The 26,343-nt window shown below is 42.5% G+C and overlaps 4 protein-coding genes across 6 annotated transcripts; 2 read left to right on the top strand and 2 right to left on the bottom strand.

Annotated features, from left to right (window-relative positions):
* Positions 1-730: 730 nt before the first annotated feature.
* Positions 731-12,084, bottom strand: ssbp3b (single stranded DNA binding protein 3b). 2 transcript variants are annotated; one of them, XM_047050065.1, is made up of 18 exons: positions 11,929-12,084; positions 11,307-11,379; positions 11,109-11,170; positions 10,935-11,019; positions 6,756-6,836; positions 5,539-5,613; positions 5,239-5,301; positions 4,463-4,529; positions 4,234-4,307; positions 4,056-4,120; positions 3,872-3,923; positions 3,600-3,635; positions 3,411-3,465; positions 3,272-3,336; positions 2,759-2,837; positions 2,474-2,502; positions 2,219-2,320; positions 731-2,004 (listed from the first exon to the last, which is right to left on the bottom strand). In XM_047050065.1, the coding sequence occupies exons 1-18, from the start codon at positions 11,982-11,984 to the stop codon at positions 1,975-1,977; spliced, it is 1,149 nt and encodes a 382-aa protein (XP_046906021.1). In that variant the 5' UTR covers positions 11,985-12,084; the 3' UTR covers positions 731-1,974. The 2 variants fall into 2 exon arrangements, with proteins under 2 accessions (XP_046906021.1, XP_046906022.1); XM_047050066.1 differs by lacking the exon at positions 5,539-5,613.
* Positions 12,028-20,251, top strand: acot11b (acyl-CoA thioesterase 11b). Of its 2 annotated transcripts, none has more exons than XM_047050064.1 (16): positions 12,028-12,106; positions 13,759-13,958; positions 14,239-14,308; positions 14,480-14,540; positions 14,640-14,741; positions 14,922-15,057; positions 15,214-15,367; positions 15,920-16,039; positions 16,189-16,327; positions 16,506-16,561; positions 16,709-16,775; positions 16,920-17,003; positions 17,463-17,596; positions 18,219-18,350; positions 18,836-18,962; positions 19,128-20,251. In XM_047050064.1, the coding sequence occupies exons 2-16, from the start codon at positions 13,769-13,771 to the stop codon at positions 19,284-19,286; spliced, it is 1,731 nt and encodes a 576-aa protein (XP_046906020.1). In that variant the 5' UTR covers positions 12,028-12,106; positions 13,759-13,768; the 3' UTR covers positions 19,287-20,251. The 2 variants fall into 2 exon arrangements, with proteins under 2 accessions (XP_046906020.1, XP_046906019.1); XM_047050063.1 differs by lacking the exon at positions 12,028-12,106 and adding an exon at positions 12,398-12,988 and having other exon boundaries at positions 19,128-20,250.
* A 119-nt stretch (positions 20,252-20,370) lies between these two features.
* On the bottom strand, positions 20,371-23,695 carry lrriq3 (leucine rich repeats and IQ motif containing 3). Its single transcript, XM_047050061.1, has 8 exons — positions 23,124-23,695; positions 22,672-22,995; positions 22,428-22,558; positions 22,186-22,336; positions 21,929-22,000; positions 21,728-21,854; positions 20,916-21,645; positions 20,371-20,551 (listed from the first exon to the last, which is right to left on the bottom strand). Exons 1-8 carry the CDS (start codon positions 23,394-23,396, stop codon positions 20,383-20,385), a joined length of 1,977 nt encoding a protein of 658 aa, XP_046906017.1. The 5' UTR covers positions 23,397-23,695; the 3' UTR covers positions 20,371-20,382.
* A 110-nt stretch (positions 23,696-23,805) lies between these two features.
* Positions 23,806-26,304, top strand: fpgt (fucose-1-phosphate guanylyltransferase). The gene is made up of 4 exons (XM_047050062.1): positions 23,806-24,068; positions 24,169-24,336; positions 24,425-24,517; positions 24,647-26,304. The coding sequence occupies exons 1-4, from the start codon at positions 23,996-23,998 to the stop codon at positions 26,056-26,058; spliced, it is 1,746 nt and encodes a 581-aa protein (XP_046906018.1). The 5' UTR covers positions 23,806-23,995; the 3' UTR covers positions 26,059-26,304.
* The last annotated feature ends 39 nt before the right edge of the window (positions 26,305-26,343 follow it).

The following is a 26,343-nucleotide window of genomic DNA, read 5'->3' on the forward strand; positions in this document are numbered from 1 at the left end:
TCTGCACACAACACAAAATTTAGCAATAGTACAATAGTAGCATTTTGTCTCTGACACTCTAGATTCCTGATGGCTCCGCCCAGCCCGCAGAGCACTTTCCTTACACAGTGATCTCTTCCATGATCCGGGACTTCTTGTCATCGCGGTTGGAAGGCTTGCCCTACAATGCCCCCTGTAGTGGAACGCTGGCCATGGTGTTAAGTGAGGAGGTGAAGGATCTGGTGAGGACCATGTGTCCTGCCCGCTACAGGCTGGTGTGTACTGTGGCTCTGGGTCAAACAGGGCTAGACGGTCAACAGGGGGATAGGGGGTTGCTGCTGGCTAGCCGTTGTCTGTGGGACCCATACACTGATACATGCGTTTCACACACATTCCGGAACCAGGAGATGTTCTGTACCATTGATGTGTTTGCTGTGTACTTTGAATAAAATACCTCAAGTCACTCATAAAATAGATAAAGCTGACCAATGGTAAAAAAGGTAATCATAGAGTAGGTTACCATATATTATTAATCTCTTGGTATGTTAAAACGTCTAAAATACTTGTATGAACACGATCATACATTTTGAATACATTTTCATTTCAATATAATTTCTTTCAATAATATTACAAGCATGAGTGAGTGAGTGTATGTGTGACATGTACAGTATGTGTGGCAAGGTTTTAGCTTTTAAATAACTGAGCAACATGCCACAAAAAGCATAATAAAACACAGGACAAATACTTAAGTTATTGTAAAATTATATTAACGAGCCATTTTTCCTCAATTTAAAATAAAAAAATAAAGGCAACATAGGACAGAAGTGTATAATGCTTAATGCTCACAGAAAATGAAAAGAAATTCCATCACATTTAAAAGACTGCCGCTAAGTTTATAATATAATGCCTACTATATTCAGTTCAGAAAACGTTGACGTCTTATTAACTGAGGCAATATACAGTCAAAGTCTGTATCAAAATATTAAAAATGAGTAACGGGGCAAAAGGTACAAACAAAAAGTCAGAGGAAATATGACCAATATGACGTTACTATGGGATACTCTTTCATTGCCATCTCATTGTGAACAAATAGGAAAACACAGAATGAGGCTACAACGATGGAGAGAAAGAGCACAGGGTGTTAAGCACAGGCAGGTAAGAGTCTATACACCACATCTTTAAAGCAGGTGTCCACAGAAAGGAGCATTGCTAGGTAGTATGTTGTAGACAGATCTCAGCATTCATGCATTTCCTTGGTATGCTGATGTTTGGTTTCCCTTGACAGAAAAGATCAGTCTCGACTGATTAAATAAAAGCAATGCAACTGACATAATAATTGTGTTGCTTCACAAAATAACCCACAAACACATTCCCTATCAACGTCATACTGTCAAAGGATTCCGTTTTACATATTAAAAACCAATTGAGGACTTAAAATGTAGGACAGATCCTCTTGGAAAAAAACATTACTTTTACCTTAAAACATGGCAGAATTGTGGATTGGGAATTGGAAAGTACATCTGAAAGATCACAGGCAGATTCTGAACATTGTGTCTTCTGACTTTGGAGACACTATATGTGGCTGAAAACAAAACATTGAGGAGAGTTCACAATATGCATATGCACACTCACCAATGTTTAAGTGGCAAAAGCGGAAACATTTTCTGCACAAGTTGCACCACGAAGCAATAAAAGCACAGAGGTAAACATGAACCTTTTTCTTTGCTTTGTGAAAAAAGTTTCTGCAGAGATCTCAAAAACATTGTTGTGTATGTTCTTTTTCAGTAGCTGGTTCCGTCACACTTGGGCGATGTGACAAACGAAAGAATTGTCCTTCATTTTGGAGCAGTAGTCGCCAGCCATTTTATTTTTGTTATCAGCATTCTAAAACTGCTTGGAACCAAAACGGTGCCCATCCCTGATTCTGTGCTGATTTGATTGGCCATGTCTGTTGTGAGCTCAGGTCCTCTGGGTTGTGGTAAATGAAGGGGAGGGTCACACACTCATCGTCATGGTGGGGGAGTACTGGGGAAGGTGTCACAGATGGGATATGGTTAAACACAACCAAGTAGAGGCTATACACACAGACAGGCACACCCTCACAACTATGACCAGGACACTGACCAGTCGTGAGTTAGAGCTAAAGTTCTACTTCAAAAACATGGCTGCCACCAAGATGACATAAGTCATAGGTTAACTTAGCCACAGAGGTGAGTAGGAGGAAAGGGAGTGTACTCACATTCTCACTCTGGAATGAGTGGAGGAAGTTTCCCCCCAACTCTCCATCATCCCTTGGGGTCCCAGGAGGATTGCTAATGCCACTTAAGTTGTTCGGGGAGTTCTGTATATGATGGGAAATGGAATATCCATATCAACATTAAAACATTTAAAAAGAAAATACCACCAGTAAGCTCTTATTTCATTAGTCATTAGAACTGAAATAATATAGTTGAGCTGTGTATATATATAATTTCAAAGCTATTTTGGTATTTACCTTGTTCAGTCCATCCATATCACCAGAGCCTGTGGAAGAGAATTATAAAAGAATACAAACCTCTTAAAAGCAAAGTAAAAATGCACTCTCACAAAAATCATCCATTGTTTGCCATGGAACCAAAACCACTCGGCACCCGACCAGTAGTCCTTTGTTGCATATTCATCAGTCATTTTTAAAGTAGTAAAATGGTCCGAACCGTTTGCCACTGGTGTTTACAAAAATGTGACGTCATATCCATATGTTGTGTTTAGTAACAGACACGGGTGATCTATGCTGCGTTACCTAGCGATCCGTTCATGTGGTGTGGTTCCATCCCGGCCATGGCTCCCAGAGGGCCATCAGAGCCGGGGCCCATTGGGAACTGCAGGGAGAGAATAAGCAGGGCGTTACTTTACTAACAGCACCAACAGCACCTTGTGGTGCAGTCTGCAGTTGCTATATACTTTTCACAGAAAACCACCTCGAGAAGAGAAAGTAAAGGCTTCAGTTGACTGACAAAAATTGGTTTTCACGTGGCAAAGTAGTCAGTAAGGGTATGCAGATGGCACTCTTATCTGTGGAAGCCCAACTATTTTCTTTATCTGGCTACCAAACCCAAAATTTCCATGGTCACAATACTAGAGCAAATGAAATATTTTTTTTTTTTTAAATACATTTTTCTCATATTGTATTCTCTGGGCAAAAGTCCAAAATATTTGTAGAAAGATCCCTACTAGTGACATCCTGTACAAGTTTCATGGCCAGCAACATGCAGGTTGAGCCATTTTCCAACCACTAGCCAGGGGTTTTATTTACATTATTCCGGTTGCCAGGTCCAGGGTTGATCATGGTATAGAGGTTGTCGCCAGAATTGTTAGAATCTGAAAAGAAAATTCCAGAATTAGTCATCACGCTAATCAATGAACAATCTACTGTGTTTGTGTATAGCCCTTACCGGCTGGGCTAGGCATGATGGGTGTTCCAGGAGGTCCACCACCACCAGAAGCTCCCTGCAAGCACATAGTAGGAAATATAAACCCTCATTCAAGGCCACAGGATGCTAACATAAAATATACACTTGTATACAAAAATGTAATATTCAAAATATTAATTAGGATGTCTTGGAGAAAGGTTTTCTTCTTACCCCATATGCACCAGGAGAGGGTGATGAGTAAGGCATCTGAAGTCAAAACAGACCAACAGGGGTTGTGATCTAAAACATCATTTATTTTATCTTCCCAACATCATGACCAGTGTCTTTCCATGGAAATGGGATACATTATACTACAATTACATCCCAGACTAGGACTCTAACGCATTAAACCTCCAGGGCGCACACACTACCCTACAATCTGAACCAGTTTAGCAGTGAGTGAGAGTCAGTGTGTGTGTGCGCGCAAGGGTAATCGAACTTACAGAATTAGCATTGTTCGGACCAGGCCATTGCCTTCCTCCACCACCTGGACCCCTGTATCCCAGGCAAAGGAAATCCAAGTTAAAAGTGGCTTCACACACACACAAGATAAGCGTGTTTCAGATACAATGTCAGATAGTGAAAGAGATCAACCCAGTATGATAGAAAACAAGACAGAAAGCTCACATGTTGACTCCTGGCATGCCTGGACCCATGGCGTTATGCGGGGGCCGCATCCCACCCCCGAAATTCTTCCAAAGACACAAATTATCAGATTTTATTTATGATGGTGCAAACTTGAATAAGGTTGGTTTATTTGAATATTCTGTCTCTGGTGCAGGAGCCCCTGACTGGACTGGCTTACCTGGGGTCCAGGTCCCATAGGGCCCATGCCTCGTGGCCCGCTCATTCTCTGCATCGGCCCCAAGTTGGGATGGCCTGGTATGAAGTCAAACAAAACATGGTTACGGTTGCAAACAATTTCTACAATCCCGAGTATGGAAGTAAACGGATCAGGAATGGCTGCTTTCCAGGAACTTGAGACCGCAGTGAGAGAGGTTGGAAGGGACGTGGCATCATCTGTGGACACTCACCCTGGGGTGGTCGTGTGGGGTCCATGTTGGCCAGCATGGGATGGGGACCTGGTCCACCACCTGGAGGCTGGGAAGGAGGAACAAAAACAGACACAAAATAAAAACAAGTACACAACAGAGAAGCACAAGGAAAGGACAGGGAGGTTATTTGGACTAGACCCCGTGCTGTTGATACATTTTGCCTTGGGCGCCAGATGTGCTAGGACCAGTACTGGTTGCTATGATACACAGGACTCACAGTGAATTGATGACCAATTAAAATTGCGCATTTTCCGATAGTGATGATCATACACAGTAAAAGAAGCAATGCATTTTTCTCTCACGCTGAGCTGAAATGGCGGAAACAACTAGAAAAGGTAACTGTGTTGTTCTCACAATTTCCTAATTTTTACGTAGGATACTCAGATTAGATCTTCAGTTTTTGGAAGTAAGAATGCCATTTTTTCAGGACTAGAATGCTGTTTTATCGTTGTGTCAGGACTAGTGTTTTATCGATATTTTTGTACTCTTTTAGGACTTGGAAATATTGAGATCTAGTAAATCAGTATAACATACACATCTGTAGACATGAAGTGGCAGCTTCAGCCATTTGTAGCTATGAAAATGTTGGCGGCTGCAGCAGCCATTTAGGTTTTGGTTGAGCTGGCTAGCCAGCCAATAACTTCATCAGCCAGACATTATTCTCAAAACTGGCTTTGGGGTGTAATTTGGACACATACTTGAAAATGATCACCATAGATGAGCACAGGGTGCAAACCTAAAACCGTTCCACGTACCTGGTTACCCATTCGAATGGGAGGCCCTCTTGGGCCTCCGGCAAAACGTGGCGACATGAAAGACTGGGGAGAAAAAAAGACAAAAAAGGGCGTCAGTGAAAAACAAATCGATTAGGAAACAAAAACATGCGTTGTACCCGAAATGATTCGCGACTGCTGAAAGCATCAAGCGGACACACTAATGCGAAGCGCGAGGAGATGTGTCGAAAGAACAAACAGGGTTTAGCCCCCCATCCCCGAATGAAAGCAGAGAGAAGCAGCGCACAGACATAATGGGAGGGAGGGTGGTGTGTGTTTTACCTGACTGTGAGGTCCCATCATATTGTTAGGGGGAGGAGCCTGAGGGTGAGGAGAGCCCTGGGGACCAGGCGGACCCTGTGACACATTCAGCAAGGAGGGAAGGCGGAGAAAGAAAAGGGAGAGAGGGGCAAGGGTTACTGCCGAGTGAAGGAGCACTGGTGTTGGTACCAGTATAGGGAAAAACCTCAATGCAAATATCCTAAAAGACAAGTGTCCCACGCTCGCAAGCGTGGTCTTGCTTATGCAGGTCACACCACGTCTTTAGAGAAAAATCTACTAGCTCCTTCGCACACATTCATGTGCAACTGATTTGGCTTGTATCCCTTCATCCTAATTGTTCCCGAGCATTCAACAAAACACATTGTTTGTCGTGCCGATAAAAATCTGAAGACAGGCAAAGAGAGAGTTTGTGCACATGCGCAGAAAGCGACAGAAGCCTTGAAAAAGAGAAATTCTTACGAAAAGAGATGTGTACTCTTGAGCTAACCATTCAAGGCATATGGCAGCATGTATCCAGCGTTTCATCACTGGTAATTTCCCCCAAATTAAGCACAGTCTCAATTAAGCCCTGTACAATTAGCTTTTCAGTCTTGCCAATCACCAGCACTGTTTAACTAATGCTGCAGATGAGAGGCGTGGTTTAATTGAGAATACGCAACTGGCTCGGATAAAGAATGATCTGTGTGTATGTATGTGTGCGTGTGTGTGTTTGAAAGCTAAATCCCTCCCTTCCTCTTAATCACACATACAGACATCAACTGTAGCTATATTTATGGTGGGTAGATCTTTTCCTACAGGACCAACCAGAACAAAAGGCCAACACCTCTAAAGAGTGACTCCTACTCAGCTTACCAAGAGTTTCTCTCTAGGAGGTATTGATTTACTGTAGGTGATGAATCTTTCGATTTCCTCATTAAGCCAATAGGCCCGACCTAGTCTCCCTGCTCTAGTACTTTGGTGTGGGCAAACAGAAGACAACACTTAAACACCACAAGTCTCCGAACTGAAATTAAACATGGCAGAAAGACAGCTGAGCAGCATGTCGTTGCAGACCAAAAGCGGACACACAGGCCTTGAATGCATGAGAGCCGAGCAGTCGGTTACAGTACAAGCCAACGGAAATTCAGCTACACAAATGGCAGAGGTGGGGTGGCTGATGTGTGATTCATGCACCAGTCCTGAGATACCGGGATTTCAGGGTGGCAATGAACGCTGACCTGGAAGAATCCGGGGGGCATGGGTCCTCCTGGCATCCCCTCCCCTGGGCCCATCACAGGACTGGGGGCAGCAGCTGCACTCTGGAGAACACAAAAGGAATTTCCAAAACAGATTTAGGAACTTTTAGCATGCTTTAAAATGCAACCATTTTTATTCATATAAAATGGGACTCTTTTAACCTCAATATCTTCGTAAAAAGGTGCATATCATATTGTATAAACATGTGAAATGTTCCAATCTTTTATTCATATCAAATGTGACTCTTTAAACCTCAATATCTTCATTAAAAGGGTGTATATTCTTTTGTCGTAACATTTGGAATGTTCCAATCTATCCATTTAACACTGTCAGTATACAGCCTTGCTGGGGGTGGGGCCAGCCAGTCACTCTATCCAGGATCCTGTGGAGCTTTGATAAGAATCTGTGGGATTTACGGATCCCCATCCAAAGTGCTCAGACACAGCAGGAACTCACTAGCCAATTTCCTGTCCCGACCACAGCCATAATTCACTAATGTGCCATTTGCTTCAGTCACACGGGTCATAAGCCACCATTGTTTTTGTCTTTTTGCAGGAGCATGTGAGACCAGCTCCCATGCACAGCACTGGTAGAAAAGTAGGCTCCAAGTAGACTGAACACATCATGACTACATAAAATACACATGTTGTACACACACTGCCAACAACAGAAAAAAACGGCTGCTTCCAATGCCCTAGAACACTACAGGCAACACTGGTCAATAGGCTGCACACTCCCCTGTATCGACGGTAGCCTCCCTAATTATATCTCAGCAGTGTGGTGCTGCAGGGACATTGTGAAATACCACAACAGGGTAAGAAGTGAGGCTGGAGAAAGCCAGCCGTGCCCTGTACATATTCTCTTCTACTGGTAAACAGTCAAAGGAGTTCCAAGGAATCCTGCAACAACAACATGAATTGTTGCTGACATTCAAGTATATGTCTACAATCACTCTGTGTTCTATTGAGATTACGGTAGGTTACTGAAAGTACTCAAATAAAATGTGTTGGTGAAGCCATGCAAAAGGTAATGTGAAGCCCTGGGGGGAAAAAAAGATTATACAACACATTTCTAAAGGAACTGTAAGAACGGGAATGTCATTTGGAAGCTATACCTGGTCTCGTGTCCTCAATCTCATCTCTAATACGTAGTTGCAAAAATCACCACACACAGCGCTACCAAAGTCCATACAATAAACCTGAATGCGCATTGTGAGATTCCAGGCATGCCGTGTTTGATTCTTATCGTGTTCCAGTAGGCCCCCACTGCTGGGTTTGCCGAGCAGAGGAGGACAAATTGGCTTGGGGTGAGACAAGGGAGGCTCTGCCAGGTCCCCCACCAGATGCTTGGGTACTGGAGAGGGGCAGATGTCATGCAGCCAGCCTTTAGGGTCTAAATTGAGGCCCACCTTCCAGACTCCCCCGGGGGCTTTTTACAACAGACTAGGCCCCACCTCCTTGTTCACTGCGTGCGCTGAGGAAAACAGTAGAGCAGCACAATCCGTTGTTTCATACAGAGTCATTAAGGGGGGCGGGGTTACGAAAGGGGAGGCAGTAGCCACTGCGGATGTGCTCTTATGTGTTCTCTACAAAAACAATGAGAGAGAGGGAGGGTGAGAGAGACAGAAGGGGAGGGGAGGGGGCTAGAGACAAAGTGGTTGACTAAGGTAGCCCTGAAGAGGTTAAGGTGCAAATATGAGGGGTTAGGAGACAGAGAGAGAAAACAAGGTGTGTGTGTGTGTGGGGGGGGGGGGGGGGGGATGGTTGGTCCACACAGAAAAGTGTGGGGGCAGGGTCAAAAACCAAACAAACTGACTGCTGTTAATGACCTAACCTAGACACTTTACCCATTACACATCGAGGCAAAGGGGACCCATGGCCATCCTGTGCTAGCAAATCTTCTACCACCAATCAATTAATATAAAACTGCCTTTGCCATCCAGACAGGATCCCCATCACGACTTAATGGTGAAAACAGAGGCACCCACAACAGAGATTTTCCAAACCCTCTCTACCCCCCCCCCCCCCCCACACACTCCTCCTCCACCAACCCCCTCCCTTTCTCTATCCCTACTGTTTCCATGATGGCTGCTGGGCATATGCCACAATGCCACTCCTCCCTCTCCAATCTGTCCCTCTGCTCCCTGACAGCCATCAATCAGCAAGCTGACGCCATGACAACGGGGTCCTGAGGGAGTATCTGTGAGACCCAGCATGAAAGCGTCAAGGGTTTTTACGAGGAGGAGTGCTAGCAGCCACAAACCACCTCCCCCCACAGCCCACAGAGACAAAGGCGGTGCTCTGGGACCACTGTCCACATCCAGAGAGAGCAAAAGAGAGGTGGGGAGAGAGGCATGGGCCTACGTAAACAAAAGACAAATCTAGCTGAAGTATCTGTGTATCTAGCTTATTGTCTTCAAGTTAAGGCCTCAACAATAACTTTCAAACCAACCACATCTAGCGGTAAATCCCCATTCTTTCTTTTGCTAATATTTTTCATAGTACACATGGTAAAAGAAAGTACTGATTGAAAGAGGCCATTTCTAATGACCTCCCAAAAAACCTTCCTGAACATTCTACATTGGTGACTGAATGAAAAGCAATCAATGAATTACTGCATCTGTTTTGTATAGAACACCCACTTAATATGATTCTTGCTAAATCACCATGCAATACTCCTTTATAGTACCTTTATATCTAGGATAAAATAACTCATCAAACCCTTTAAAAAAAACAACCCGTATGGAAAATACTGCCTTCTAACAATTCTAGTCCTTTCACAAGAAAAGCTGGCGTGGTGGTCGCTAGCTGGAATAAGGAGGAATGTGAGGGAAATGGCAAAGCCTCCTCCTGGCTCCCAGGTCACCTGCCAGATCAGGAGGGTTGTTGCCGTGACAACCCTATCTGGCAAGAGCAGGGTCTACATCTCCATTTTAACCTCTTCCTTTCTGAGATACCGACAACACTCTAAGTGGATCTGAAGAAGACTATGACTATTTTCTCATTTGAAATGAAGAGCCACTAGCTGGATGTGAAGTCAGCTCAACCTCTCCATCATTTTTGATAAAAGGAGTTTTTGTGGGTTTGTCTATCATGCACAGAACACACATTACATGCAAATGGTAAACAAATAAATGGCAGTATAAATGATAAATACAATACAGGCCAACCCAACGGTCATCTGAAAAGAGTGGGGGTTTCATGGACATGCCTCGGTTTGAGGTAGAACAACCGCAAGTAAACTGGACACGTTCACATTCAGGTCTACTCAACGTGTAAAACCAGTCAGACTGGGTTAAAATGTTTATTTTGTGCCAATGTCAACGCTATGTGTACATGATAATGAGTTGGGGAGGCATTGCCGACTGTCAGCCTGCTTTGTTTGGGGATTTAGGCCCAAGTGTCCAGAGAATGAAAACATGACCCTTTGCCAAGATTTGGAAGACTGCTTTTTTCTTCTTAAGCAAATCCAACCATTTTACATGACTTCCTAAATAACTGACCGCACATGTCTCAAAACCAGCAGACATGATGCTACTGTAATTGGCCAAAATTCAAATCCCTGTCTGAGAAAAAGAAAAGATGGACATGGTTTGTTTTGTGTTTTTTTTTTCCTTGGGGATTGTGGTAGGAGACAGAGAAGAGGCAAGGTACTCGAGAGAGCCCATCGACAGGTCTGACTCAGGATATGCTGACGTCAGCAGCATTTTCCCAGAAGCCTCTAAGCTCTTCATCTGGGCCAAAGACAGGGCACGTTGACAGCTGGATGGAGAACCAGGATGCGGAAACACACCAACACTGTACTACAGCCTCTACAACCTTACTCTCATGAAGAGTCGTACACTTCTAAAACACAGGCCCAGTAGACTGGCAGATTAAGGACCATCAATAAACCAGACCAACAAATCTGCACAAAAAAATCCAAATCCAAACCATTTAATCCCTCAGACAGACCTAAATCCATGACACTGATGGTTACTGAAGAGTATTCACTAATGTTGCTTACCCATCAAACTGCAAAATAACCTGCAAAAGAGTCTGATAGTAATGACACAAGCAGCAGATTAGCAATGAAGGATTTGGTCATCAAGTCTTTAGAACTATTTTTCAGCATCATAGTTGCACCATATGTGATGATTCTTAAGAAGTAGGCCGACTCACATAATCATGGAAGGCTTTGGCCTCACTGGAGTGGTCACATGTTTCTCTCCTCTCTGGTGCAGCGCAATACAGATCCCAGAACACACTGTTGACAAGACAAGAAAACAAAAAGATCAGTGGACCATAAAATCATATACCCAAACTAGTAACTAGGTAAACAACACAACTACTCACCACCACCAAGAATGTAGGAATCCAGGGGGTTCACCAAGCGTGATATTCTTTTCCCATCTGATCTAAAAATGTGAATTTACAGATATGGCATGAGTTTTTGACAATTGTACAGGTAAAATATAACACCTAAATATTTTAGGATTGACTGTTGATATGGGGGAAGCCTCTATAGATAGGCCTCAACTTATAACCTCTTACCTCTGATAAAAAGGTCTGTGCTGACTTCTGTGCTCCTATGTGTAACAAATATTCATAGACGTATAATGCCAACCTATAGGAAGAAACAACAACAATATCTAAAACCATCATTTTACTGTAGGGTAGTAGATCAAACGCTTAGAATTAAGCTATACTAGCCTGTTGAAATAGAGTTTAATTAAGTCAAACTATTTGTTCAATTCGAGTTTTTAAACCAACTACCCCCTGGAAAAACATTAGTGAATTTTGCGTGACCCTCGCTCCGAGCTGAAACAAAGTATCTAATGGGCGCTGTAGGTAGGAAATGCAACCAAAAGACAACATAGAAACAATGTATAAAAAATAAAGCGTTGCAATTGTCTGGGATCAACTTAGGATCTAAAATGTCGCCCTACATGTTTTTACTGAGCAAATAACAACGTGAAAACGACACATCATTAAAGACCAGAGGTCTGAGAGAACAGGCAGCGAATATGACCAAGGGAGGAATGGCGAGCAGTCAAGGCGGTTCATTCAATTCCATCCTCGGTAGGAGGAAATTGCTTCTTGCGAGCTAACCAACGAACCACAAAGAACACGAGGAAACAACTTGCAAGACAAATAAATTGAATTTGAAACTTACTTCTCCCGTGCTTGGCCATCCGACGGCACAGGAGTGCCTTTGCCTTTGGGGAACATGGTTTTGTAAAGGAGGATCGGCTTCTCTTTCTTTTCACTATTTCATCTGACAGACCATCACGGCCGCGACCCTCGCACACTCCAACCGCACTTCCCAACCGAGCCTGGCAAAGGGGAAGAGGGTATGCTATGTAGATTGGCATTTGCTTTAACCAATGGGAGTGCTTTAGTCTCTTTCAGGTCTGCCTCGACATTAAATGTCGTGCATTTTTGTTTTCCATTGGAGATTTGTACATGTCCACTCACACAGACAAACCAAGCGCAACCTCGAAAACACAATAACAGTCTAGATATTGACATCATTCAGCATTTCAGGAAACATACTATTCAAATGTGGTTAATTACCACACAGGCCTACAAAATCTACTACTACTCAACACTCATTTAAAATCTTACAGTGTCGTCTGTGTCCGGTTATTAGCCTATATCGCCTTTCATGAATAGCCTAATGTTGTTCTGAAATGTGACAAAATCATTCGGCGTATAGGCTACATGACACGTGAAGAGACTGTGCGTTGGTTGGGATCTGTGTAGGCCTTAGGTAAACACTACGCAGATCAATTGTGTCGGTTTCTAACAAATTTTCGCTGATATTGGCGACATGATAGGGGCTATAGATACGTTTTAACATAAGTTTGTCTTTAATTCTTAGGTAGCCGTAGAGTAGTAACTCCCCCACATTCATTAAAACATGCTTTCACTTCAGTGCTTACAATTCTAAAATGTAATCTATCTTTAAAGTTCCACCTTAAAAACTGTAAACAAGGCATGCAAGTTTGGATATCACCAGAGATCTCTACTCTGTCGTGAAATGCCACTCTTACATGGAGGGTGTGAGAAAGGGGGAGTAATGGGGATATCGCTATCATAATGCCTCCATGGGACAGACAGTATGTGCGTAGACGTTTGTGAGGCTCCAATAGGCTAAACGTTTCTCTTCTTGGGTACATTTCTTTGAACCAATGTGACCTTACCATTTGCTGGAGCCAATTGCCTACTTTTAGGTAAGCATATATTGAGCTGGGAATTTATGGAAACATTTTATATACATTTTTTCACAGGTTAAGAACTTTAGGCGTTTTTCTTTTTTTGTTGTTGCCCACGCTCCTAACATGTTTATTATGACCTCGTTATTCACGTTTGAGCTGCAATCCGATGTCGCATGTCTAGCGAGCGTGAGAGAGTATAGACTGGTGACCGCTACATAAGAGTTAAAGACTGCAAACTTGGAGCAGATTCCGGCATTGGTCTTTTGCTCATTTATAACTTCCATTCATGAGAAGGGTGACGTTCTGACACTTACATTAGTAACATATTCTCAGCAAACTAATGATTCACTTTATCGACTTAAAAAAGTTGTGGTGTTAGGCTAGGGTCAGTTGAGTAATGGTTCAGACGACAAATTGAGCTGCAGATTATTTCGACCTAAACCCGGTTTTTAGAGTACAAAACCCATTTTGTTTACGCTATTACATCAATCCAAAATCACTGCAACTAGTGGCGTTTTTCTCCTTGGAGCAGTATAACATGTTAATACATTGTTTAGTAATTCACTTTACTAATTCACTGCAATTTGATATTAGCAAAATAACCTAGAGAGTGAATTAGTTCACCATGGATTGTTTGGTATGAATGGTATTTATGTGAGAATGGAACGCTATAGTTCACTTCAAGATGCACAGCTGTGTCAGATCAAAGCAATGTGCTGCTTAGACCGTAATCAGACTGAAATAACCTAATCATACTGTATATTTTACCCCTATTGTTCTACCAGTTCAGTCATCATGACATCTGATACGAAGGATGCTGACCCTCTGGAGGACTGTCTCTTAATCCTGGAGAGTGGAGAGGTATACAGAAACCCTACTGAGGTTAAGATGAGCCAAATAGTCCTTCCGTGCCATGCAAACCATTGTGGCGAGCTGAGCGTAGGCCAACTGCTTAAGTGGATGGACTCAACAGCCTGCCTTTCTGGTAAGACAATATGTGAATGCTGGTTGGGTAGGCACACAGTGTGCCATGTTTCACATAGTGAAACAGTTTAGTTTGATGGTGCTAAGTATGCTCTTTGTCTGACATAGTCAGGTATTGACCCAGGACATGCAAATCCATTCAACCATCATTCAAGCTTTGACATAATGATAATAATGAGGCACTGTTGTTTCCTGTCACTAATTGGGTATTGTTGTTTCATAATATACTGTATATCATCGTAAAATATATCATGTTTTGAACGTCTTGATGCCATTTCCAGCTGAGAGACATGCAGGATGTTCATGCATTACTGCATCTGTCGATGATATTCATTTTGAGCACACCATTGGGTAAGTGTTGTCATGATCTTTAGTGGTCCATTAGACCAGCTTTGTTGTTGTTTTCTTTATATATGTGTGTGTGGACTGTGTTCTCAAAAAGAGGCTGAGGCGACAGACGTGTTTACACTGTAACCATTGGACAGTGTTGATAGCAAAAATAAGTCCTCTGTCTGTATCTAGGGTTGGACAGGTGGTTAACATTAAAGCAAAAGTCAACAGAGCCTTTACATCCAGTATGGAGGTTTGTTCATGTCCATTTTTATCCTCCATTTACACAAGTCCTTGCTTCTTCTTATGATCTTTGGCCATTATGTGTTCAGATGGTTGATGTCACTTCCAGGTGGGCATTTTGGTCACCTGTGAGGACCTATTCACTAACTGCCATTGGAGGGTGTGCCATGCCTTTGGCACCTTTGTGGCCCGACGCACAGAGGCTGGAAAGGTTAGGTCAACAGGGAGGCGGTGAAGTTTCTGACTTCTATGTATTTCACTCAAAAATATTTCATTTAAAAGTGAGCACGACAGATCCCTCTAACACTGTGTGTGTTTGTCTGTTTCTGTTTGTCTGTCTCTTCCCATCCATTGGTATGTCCTTCGGTCTGAATTTGTGTGGTGTTTGTAGGTGCAGCTGAAGCAGGTGATCCCACACACGCAGGCTGAACAGATGGAGTACAGCATTGCAGCCGAGAGGAGAAGGATGAGGCTCATCCATGCCGAGATCATCACAGACCTGCTGAACAGCAGCACGGCGCAACTAGGTACGGCCAAGTCCACAGGAAGTACACATAAACTCGTTAAGCCTCATCACAGACATGCGTTCATGTGTAAACTTGTGTGTGCTTCTGTCTGTCTCTCTCCATCTTTCCCATCTTCTGTTTTCCTGTGTGTGTGTGTGTGTGTGTGCGGGCCAACAGGGGAGTGCCAGGAGTTCCAAGGTGCAGTGCCAGCCGAGAGGACCCAGGTGGAAAGTGTGGAGTTGGTGTTGCCACCCCATGCTAATCACCAGGTCAGCACCTTTGGAGGACAAATCATGGCCTGGATGGAGAATGTGGCCACCATTGCTGCAAGGTGAGCCTGCCTATCTTTTCAGCAAGACATTGAACGCAAATTTAGATAATTTGCAGGTGTTGATTTATATTTACACACAGTGTATACAGTATATATTGAGGTTGTAACGATACACTCGATACGTATCACAATACTGGGTGTACAATACAAAACTTATCACGATATTTTGAGCAACATTTTAAATGAAACTGAAATTCAATTCACAGATTTACTTCCAAAACATTAAACATTTTCAAAAAAATTATTTGTTGTACATACAATTTAATTACCAAAATTCAAGCGATTTCTGTGAATGCAATGAATGCACGCATGACGCAGGTGCAATGAGTAGTTTGCGTGCAGGTAGCTCAACCAATAGGATCAAATGGACGTCATATTGTACAAATATTTCCATAACTCTAAGATACATATTGTAAAAAGTTGTATTGCGATACATTGTTCCACGATATATTGTTACACCCCTAGTATATGTAAATATATGTGTATGTATACATATACAGTGTGATTCACTTAAGAGTCCCTTTTTCCATTGCTTTCTGTCCCTCGGCCTAGCCGTCTGTGTAATGCCCATCCTACTCTGAGGACCATAGACATGTTCCACTTCCGGGGCCCGTCTCATATTGGTGATCGCCTGGTGCTTAAGGCCATTGTGAACAATTCCTTCAAGAACAGGTGAGTCCTGACAACAGGTGAGCTCCGTTCAACTCCTCCGGCAGCAAACATGTGACCGGGAACAAGTTTGACAAGTCTCATGTTCATTGAGGCAGTTTTCTATTATGTGATCATGTTCAATTACACGTGTGCCGTTGGTGTTTATATAGCATGGAGGTGGGGGTATGTGCAGAAGCCTATCAAGGTGGAGAACCGTTGCGCCACATCAACAGTGCTTTCATGACCTTTGAGGTTCTAGACAGTGACAGGAAGCCTTGCGCGTTGCCACGGATACGTCCTGAACTTGTGGTGAGTTCTGGTTCTGACCTTTATTAAACTGCCTAAAATTAGCAATGGACTGTGCTGTGTACGTTTGTGCCCAACCTTTGCAGCAGTGAATATCATCAGCTGACATAGGAATGACATGGACTGACATCTTCTATCTGTCAAAAGGTCTCCCAATGGTTAACCTTCATTTAACCCACAGGATGGAAAGAGGCGTTACCAGGAGGCAATAGCCAGAAAGAAGATCCGCCTTGACAGGTCGGTAGTAATATACAAGGTTTTTCTGTGGTTCACATGTAGGTTAACTTTGTAGTTTATATGTACACCTGTTTATGTAATGATGCAACAGCACAAACATTTTGTAAATTTGTAAAAGAAAATAGGCTATTTTATGCTTGTCTACAGGAAGTATATATTTTCCTGCAAGCAGACTGAGGTCCCTCTTTCTGTGCCTTGGGACCTCAGTAACCAGGTAACTTACTGGTACTTCCTTAAATACGACTCTACACACGCGCTTGGCGACCATGCTCTCTACTGACCCACTGTGGCCAGGCTTGCTTTTCTTTTCAAAACCACAATTATCCTCTGTAGTGTTTAAATCTAGTTCTGTTTTCAGATGTACCTCAGCTACAACAATGTGTCGGCACTAAAACTTTTAGCCGCGAGAAACAACTGGATGTTAAGCTCTGAGAAAAATAAGGTCAGTATTGTCTGTAGCTGTAGAATGCACAAAATGACATAAATGTTTCAATATTTTTTTTTTTCAACCCCTCTTCCTATACCCCCTACAAATAAACAATATTTATTTGGACAGGTGAAAATGTGCAGTCAGTCATGCTGACTATTCTCAAAGTAGGTCAACATTGTTTTGAATAAGGGGATACGACGAGAGCCTTATAGAGTATAATATGTCCACAATAATTTAGTATTTGTTCAAAACTGGGACTCATCTGCATGAAAATACTATTTTAATTATTGTTATGTTTCAGCATTGAGACTATTTATCTATTACTATTGCAGCATGCATGCTATCTTATGATCCTATTCCTTAGCCTATTTTCTTTTTGAAATCATTCATGTACTGACTGTAGTTACTTAAAAAATAAGAATGTATTCAACTGATTCTTCTGCCTCTCATGGCTATTGTTTTCTCTCCCAGGTCAGTCTGTACACACTGGAAGAAAACCACGTGTTGTGTTTTAAGATCGAGACCCATGTGAATGTTCCAGCAGAGCAGACATTCCATCTGCTTTCAGATCTCAGTAAGAGACATAAATGGGACAAGCATTACGAGTGAGTAGCAGAGGCAACGATACTGCCATGCCTTGGCATGTCACAACACAACACTGCAGCAAGGTGTAACTGTAATTAAACACGTTGGGACTGCATGAAGTCATAAAAGTTTTTAAAAATTATTATTATTGAGAGATTGTTTTTATGGGTTGTCTATCAAGATGTGCACATTTTCTTCTATAAATAATTGGGTTGCTTTCTTGTTGGTAGGAGCACAACAATGTTGCATGATGCTTACAGAAATTATTCAGATTCTTTCACTATTTCACATATTGTTGTGATATACATAATTTGATCTGAATTAAATATATGTATTTAGGAAATGTACTTAGCAAATAAGTAACTTTCAGTTACATGTTCAGACCCTTGAGACTGCAGATTGAGTTTAGCTGCTTTCTTTGTTCTTTGAGAAGCCTCTGGAATTTGATTGCAGTCCACATGACACAGTTGGCTAAGCGGGCATACAAGAAAAACAAACATATATCTAAAGTAGGTCCCCCAGCCCCACAAAAGTCAAAGGGTCGGAATATAGTGTATTTAGAACAATCTAATTGATTTCACTGTCTCCTAGATGTGGGTCCCTCGATCTAGACCATGTTTTTCCCCTTTCTGTCATCTACAGACAATGTGACGTGATAAACCAGGCAGATGAAGAGGACACTATTTACCGGGTGGCCACTCCTTCCGTTTCTAAAGGGGGTAAAGGCCAGGACTTCATTCTGCTGGCCTCCAGGAGGAAACCTTGCGATGTCGGGTATATTGACCTTGGTCACCAACCAACTGACTTTCATTGTTGTTCAATCTCTGCAATCCCAATTATCTTTTGATCTTTCTTACACTGTGTCCTCACGAAACCTAGGCATTTATATTCTATTCCTGTGCAAGGCTCTATACAAGCACTTATTTTGTCAAAGAGGCTGTTTACATAAAATTGTTTTAAAAGTTTAGGTTTTCAGTCTTTTCAGATCCTCATAACTTCTGAACAATCAAAAACATTTTTTCATCTTGCTCAAAAACAACAAGCATGTTGCTTACCACTTCTACCCAGCAAGTTTGCAAATGACAGGCAAACTTCATCACAAAATCATGAAAATGACAGTTCAGTGGGGACACACTGTCACACGCTTGTGCTCTTTTATTTTGCCTGACTTTCTATTCTCCTCAACTGTGTCTGCTTAAATGCACAGCACTCTTTTCTTACAGCCTATTCTTATTTGATTATCATTGTGTCCCTCTCAGGGACCCTTACCTGATTGCCTTGCGCTCTGTCACCCTGCCCACCCACCCTGCCACTGAGGACTATACCAGGGGAGAGGTGCTTTGTGCTGGTTTCACTATCTGGGCGGAGTCCAGTACAGTCACCAAGGTGGGCAAATGGGGGCTCTTTATTGAGTCCGAAAAGAGGGCCACAGACTCCAGCGTAATTCATCCCTGCTCATTTCATGGTCCTAATGCTTGTATGAGTTTTGGATGTATGTGAAAGATGCAGCATTTCCGTCACTAATCTACATGTTTGTATGTTTTGCATCAGATCTCCTACTACAACCAGGCCACTCCAGGGGTGCTTCCATACATATCCACAGACATTGCTGGACTCTCCTCCAGCTTCTGTTGCACCTTCTCCTCCTGCAAGCAGTACCTGGAGGAGAACAGAGACAGCCTGGCTGCCCTGCACCCCTCTGCACTGTGAGGTCGTAACCACAGACAGCTGTGTCCGAAACTGCTCAAAACACCATACCTTCCTGACAACACTGGCATCATTTCACCAGGAGAATCGTACCTTACTTCTCCCCCTCTGATACAGTGGTCTTCAAACCAGGTCCTCAGGGCACTGTATGTTCTAGATGTTTCCCTACCCCAACACAACCAATTCAAATAAATTGTCATTAGCAATTTCTGTAGAAGCCTCATAATTACCATTTATTTGAATTGGGTGTGTTGAATCAGGGAAACACCCAAAACATACAGAATGGGCCCTGTGGACCAGGGTTGAAGACTACTGCTTTAATGCACTGTATAAAAATGGTCCATCCTGACTGTCCTTCACCTTTCTGTAGTGTGAGAGAATGGTACTGTCTTCGATTAGCCTCACTTTCCTGCACTAGGATGACAGAGAAGTTGTTCGCGCAGTTATGCACTGGGGAAAAGCCTGACTGTCTGTACCCCTCCCTTTGCCAGTTAGTGGTTTGTAACTTGTCAGCACAAGTTATCTGTGTTATTACTTGTTTAATAGTTACATTCTGATCCAGTTTACATAATTCCAGAACAGGCTTTGGGACACAACGTTCAAGCTGCTTAACACCCATTAACACGAATAGTTGAAATTCAAATGATAATCTCACTTGATACTTGTGCAATACTAATGTGCAGTTTAACCTATTGTGTCTAGGCATTGGAGTGAAACTTGATCGAAAATAGGCTAATTTCTACCTCCCTAAAATGATAATTTTTAGTCAAGTGTCCTTGCGTTAGTGAACATAACATTTGTACATTGGCTGTGAAATGATGAATTCAAGCACTTTGATTTGAAACAGTGTATTCTAGAAGTTACATACAGTATTGATTTGAAGACAATGATGTGGACACTGGCCAAGTATCTAACATACCTAGTAGCCATGATTTCATTCAAACGCCATATACCAGTGAAACAATAAACACAGTGTACCAGTAGACATTTTTCTGTTTGATTCATTTCTTCATTGTCCCACCTCACTTTACATTTCTTGTTCAGTCATTCAAAATAAGTTAAATGAACCTATGAGAGGAAGTGCAGAAGAGGGAGGATGCTATAAAGATGGATTGACTGGCAAAAGCTGCAAGACCCTCTTGTAATGCTTTGTCTTTACACTGGCCACTCTGGCTTGGGCCTGGAGGAGCTGCTGGTTGTGCTTGATAGCCAGATGTGTGTCTCTGTTCACACGGGAAGTGATGGCTGCATCCTTCACAGACCTCTTCCTACAAAACCAAACAAAAACTTTTCTCTAGTTTAGAACATTGAAACGTTGAAACTTGGTTGTAACTACATACTCTTATGTTTTTTCCCATTGGCACGTATTTGCTTATCACAATGTATGCTCATGTTTTGGCCAACCGCAATGTTTTTGGGGCTATCTCGTTGTTTATGATCATTGAGCTATGAACTTTTTGTATAGCTCTCTCTTGGAAGTCGCTTTGGATAAAAGTGTCTGCTAAATGAATAAATTGTTGTGTTTAAAGAACAATTAGAAAACGAGAGCCAAAGACACACAGATTCCTGGAATTATAGATAGGGCACATTGCTATCTGCTGTAAATCTCTGGTTGCCTATGTGGCTCTGTACCTGTCCTCCTGGTTTTCCTGGATGAGTTTCTTCATGGACTGGGCCTGCATCTTTTTACTGTCCACCTGAACTCGCTTCTCCTGTCGCGTATCACGTTGCCTCTGCCGCATATTATTCTTATTGATCACCCTGGCCAGCGAGGTGTGCTGCCCATTGAAGGTCGTTACTAGTGCCCACTCCGATGCCCGTCTCCGCTTCTCCTCAATGAAGCCTGCGTGCTTTTGTCTGACAGCCTGTATCTCTCTGTCCTGGCATGCCCTCAGATGGTTTAGAGCACCCTCCATCTGTGCTTGCTCGTTTTCCTTCTGCTGGAGGACCTTCGTCCTTAGTGAATCCAGGAAGTAAAGACGGTAGTCTCTGGCGCCGTCCCTCCTCGACTGGCACTGGATGACATGTTCTGCCCGTTTTCTTAGAGCCTCGGTCCGCTCCCTCATCTCATAGGCGCGCTCTATGATCTGGAAGGGGGCAAAGCTGATGGAGCCATGGCAGCGGCCCATTAGCCTCTGCTCAGCGGTGATGATTGAGGGCCGTGGGTGGGGGCGTACGGGCGGCTCACCGTGCTGGGAATGGAAGAGATGGATTGACCTCCGGATGTCCTGTCCTGCCTGGTGACGGGCGGTGAGCATGTCACTGCCTTGCTCGCATTGGTGGAACCTGGCCTTGAAGCCATGCACCCGGAAACCCCAATTCCCAAGCTCTCCTTGGAAACATGGATCCTGTCCTAATAGGCCTGATCGGTGAGAGAAAGCAAAATCATATATTAAAAACATTTGTACTTCTGTTAGAGTTGTCTCTCAAATAACTTAAATTACCTTTTCCTTCAACATGTTTAATCCTTGTAGGCTTGATTATTTTGCTATGCTGTAGGCTGTTGTATAGAGGGCACAACTCCTTTTTTCTAAACTGTTGTGATGCAAAACCTGTTTCCTCATGAAAATACTGTAAAAAGAGAAAAAGGTTTAAGCCTATTTGTGTTATCTATGGTGTACCGAGTACACACACCATTTTGTTACCTCTGGACTTGTCGTCAGTCTTTTCAGGTTCACATTCAATCTCTTTATTTTCATATCACCCTCCTTTTGCATCTGGGGAAAAAATCCTCAAATTATTATTCTGTAGTTTCATTATTGTTCTACATTTTTATAGTTGATCTTAACACAGATGTCCCGACTGTATCCATGTGTCGGCAACCTGAGCACTATGAGGGCATTCCTAAGAGCTAAATATCATTTTGAATTAGGTGAGGCTGTGACTGTGGAGTGGTTCATACCTGCATCTGCTTGTCAATGTGACATTCTTTGATCCAGTGTTCACCTTGGTTTGCTTTGGATCTCACTTTGACTTCACAAGTGGTCTCTGCTGAGTCGATGGATTGGATTCTGATCTTCCCTCGACAGAGTACCACTGTGTCAGATGGCAATCTGCAACAAACAAGATTTGACTGAAATTACATGGTACCGTTAGCACCTACACGCAGAGAGTAGGACATTTGCCATTAAGTTAATTACTTACCTTAACCTTTTCCTGGTCAGATAACCCCGAATATATCGCTGAATAATCAATGTTGGGGAGTAAAGTGACTGGATCCTGTTAATCGCCGATATTATGTTATGAATTGTTTGCATTTCACTTTGATATGATTCCTTTATGGGGTGAGATACAAGGAGGTTATCAAAGGAGTTACGTTAACAAATTATAGAACAGACATTAGACATTCCACTGCATATAAGAGTGCAGTGACAATATGGGTACAAACCGTCTGAGAGGATGAACCAGCGTTCAAGTAAAAGTGAGGATTCAGGGATTTGAATCTGAAGGGGAGACACCAATTCTCAATGATCTCCTCGTCAGATATCACATAGTTATCAAGAGCCTTGAGTGACCATATGCTGTTGACAATGCAGTGTCTATAGTTTCCCTTCAAGCTGAGAGGAGTATCATAAAGGGTTAAGGCTGTGAGGTTCTGGCAATTGGCCAATCCTTGAATATTCTTCCTGGTGGCCACATTGTTGTCATGGAGATAAAGAAGCTGTAGTCTTTTCAGACTGTCCCAAAAAACTCCATTGGGAAGTTGGGTTATCTGAAAGAAACATTGTATGGCTGTAATTATTGGCTAACATTATAGACAAACTTAAATCAAAGAGGGGAAAAATACTGTCTTGTGTTAAACCATCCATTGAATTATTATAATTATTGCCATATCCTTACCTGATTTCCCCTCAGATCCAACTTCACTAAATGCACACATTCAATTAGAGAATCAATATTGCTTATGAAGTTGTCTGCCAGTATGCAGATCTTCAATGACTTGCAGCATTCAATGTTTTGTACATCCCTCAAAAGTAAATGATTCAATCTGACTACAACTATATGCTGAATATCAGTTTCCCTCTCTTCCTGATTCAAACCTTGCCCATGGCTCAATATAAAGGATTCTGAGCACGTCACCAGGTACGCTTTCTGGGCATGAACTGAATTCATGTCTTCTTATTTGTAAATAGTATTCACATTTTCTCTATGGAAAAGGCAATTCACAAATTGATTACTACAAAATGTACTGTAAATAAAAATCTTCATTTCAAGAGATTCGAAAAGACAGAAGAAAATATAATTCTGTCCGAATTAGAAAAATGAGTGAGCTTGTACTCACGTGGAAGCTGTCCTAATGATTACAAGCGTGTTTTATGTTGTCATGACTACAAGTCACGTTCACTAAATCGTGTATTTTCATAATTATTCTGAAAAATGCATTAATCTTACAGATAGTTGAACAGGAATATTGCACACTTTCTAGTTACACGTTTGCTATATCGTCAAATATGATACAATATCACTTCTGAACTAAATGGCACTCGTTCAATGGAACAATCCCATTCAATCATGTGACTAATCCCGGAAGTGTCTGAGGACGAGGATCTGGCAGCAAACAAGTTAGATTTTTTTCTCAGCAATGGCTAACAGTAATTTAACCTTAATAAGAGTCAGTGCTACATTTGTACTTTAGGGTGAAAGTGTTTAGAAAGTTTAGGAAACTAATGTAGTTGCATGTTAGGGATATAGAGCAATTCTGAGGCAGGAAAATGAATGAACTGAAGAGTCAAAAATTGCAAAATGCAACAAAAGAAAAACTGAGAAAATTCAATTCATTACGTGGTAAGTCCTAAGCTACCATGCAAACGTGCCGAAATACAGCGTGTTTTTCTTGTTTTGTGTGTTTTTTTAATCAACTTACTTCAAACTTCTGTTCTTATAGGGAAAGAAGTGCAAAATGGAGAATTTTGGGATCTAGTGGTGATAACGTCTATGGATGAGCATCAGAAAGCAGCATATGAGCTTCAGATAACTGGTAAACTTGGAAGAAAAGAGCTGCCACTTGGCACACAATATCACGTGTTCTCAGATCCTCCTGGATCTAAAATAGGTGAGCAAATGTGATAAACCTTTCCTAAATAGCTAAAATTACTGCATCAAGTGTTGTGTAGACTAAGTGATTGACTGATTATTCCTAGGAAATGGAGGTTCAACCCTGTACTCACTCATGCAGTTGGATGAGATATATGGGAAGGCTCTTGGCAGCTTTAGGGTCATACTGATCCATGCTGGTAAAGCTTGTTGTCATAATAATATTTTACTTACTTGGCTGTTGTAAATAATTAAATACTTATAATTGTCAATAATGTGTTTCCTATATATAACCTTGGTTGTTCTTAAATTGCCTTACATTCTCCAAGGAGGTTTCAGCCAGCGTCTGCCCAATGCTAGTGCCCTGGGAAAGATCTTCACAGCACTGCCCCTGGGTGACCCCCTGTACCAGATGCTGGAGCTCAAACTAGCCATGTATGTGGATTTCCCCTCACACATGAGGCCTGGTGTGTTGGTGACCTGTGCTGATGACATAGAGCTCTACAGCATAGCAGAGAACGAGAATATCAAGTTTGACAGGCCTGGCTTCACTGCTTTAGCCCATCCCTCTCCTCTCTCCATTGGAACGACACATGGAGTGTTTGTATTGCGGTCTAACGAGGAGTCTGAAATCTCTGAGATGCAAAACAAGTCCTGCCTCCAGTTTCTACACAAGCCCAGTATTGACAAGATGCGTGACAGTGGTGCTGTTTGCAAGAGTCACAGTGGCTGTGCATTTACAAGTGATTCTGAGTTTGTGTACACAGACAGTACATATTATGTGGACAATTCTACTACAATGGCCCTGCTTGGCTTACTGAGAGAGATAGGGCCTTTAAACTGTGAGATAGATGCGTATGGGGACTTTCTTCAGGCTCTGGGCCCCGATGCTACCATTGACTATACCAACAATACGACCAACGTCACCAAACGGGAAACAAGCCTAGTCAATATTCGCCAGACTATTTTCCACCATCTCAGGGGAACTCCACTCAATGTCATCCTCCTCAACAACTCCAAATTCTACCACATTGGCACCACCACCGAATACCTCTTTCACTTTACAGAGGACCTGAGCTTGAGAAGTGAACTGGGCATTCTCTCCTCTGTCTTCAGTGTTTGTCCATGTGAAACCTATGAGAGGCCCACAATCTGCTGTGTCATGCACAGCGTCTTAGATCCCAGCTGCTCTGTGTCCCCGCGGTCCGTGGTAGAGTACTGTAGGCTTGAGGCCGATGTGAAGGTGGGTGAAGGCTCCATCCTCAGTGGCTGCTGGGTCAACTCAAGCCTGTCCATCCCCAAGGGGGTCTTCATGCACTCACTGTGTGTGAACCGCGAAGGCCAGAAAGGCTTTGTGACAGTCGCCTTCGGTATTGAAGACAACCTCAAACAGAGCGTGGAAGCCCCTTCCTACATGGAGAAGCTGAGTCTGTTCGGGGTGAGTCTTGGGAAGTGCCTAGCCTGTTGGAGTCTGGGTAATGAAGTCCTGCATTTCTCTGGTAGCATGTCAAGCTGTAGGCTCTGGAACGCCTGTCTGTTCCCTGTGTGTCCAGACCTGCGTACTTCATTCAAAATGAGTCTGGAGATGGTGCAGGCACTGCTCGGGAACTCTACCATCAAGCATCCCTCAAACACCAGAATTACATCCATGGAGGAGGCCCTTCAGTGTAAGAACCTGGAGGAGATGCTCTCTTTCAGAGAAGGACTGTACAAGGACATAATGCAGAAGAAATGTAACTGAATGTAAGGTCACAGCTGGACTTTTGTCTGTTGAGTATCATCATATTAACTTATGATTCAGACCTATTTGTGCTTAATTGATGGGATTGAATGTGTAAGATTTCCTAAGTGAAATATAGAAATGGTTTCATTTCAACCATGTAATTATACCATGTAAACATACACTACATAGATTTAGTAATTTGTATGTGATAATGTGTGTAATTTGTACAATATAAATGTCGGGTAACCTGAGATAACAATATAAATGAAATATAATTTATGAAAATATGTGTATGTACTCTTT

Source organism: Hypomesus transpacificus, chromosome 26 (genome assembly GCF_021917145.1).
Source record: "Hypomesus transpacificus isolate Combined female chromosome 26, fHypTra1, whole genome shotgun sequence".
Lineage (NCBI taxonomy): Eukaryota > Metazoa > Chordata > Actinopteri > Osmeriformes > Osmeridae > Hypomesus > Hypomesus transpacificus.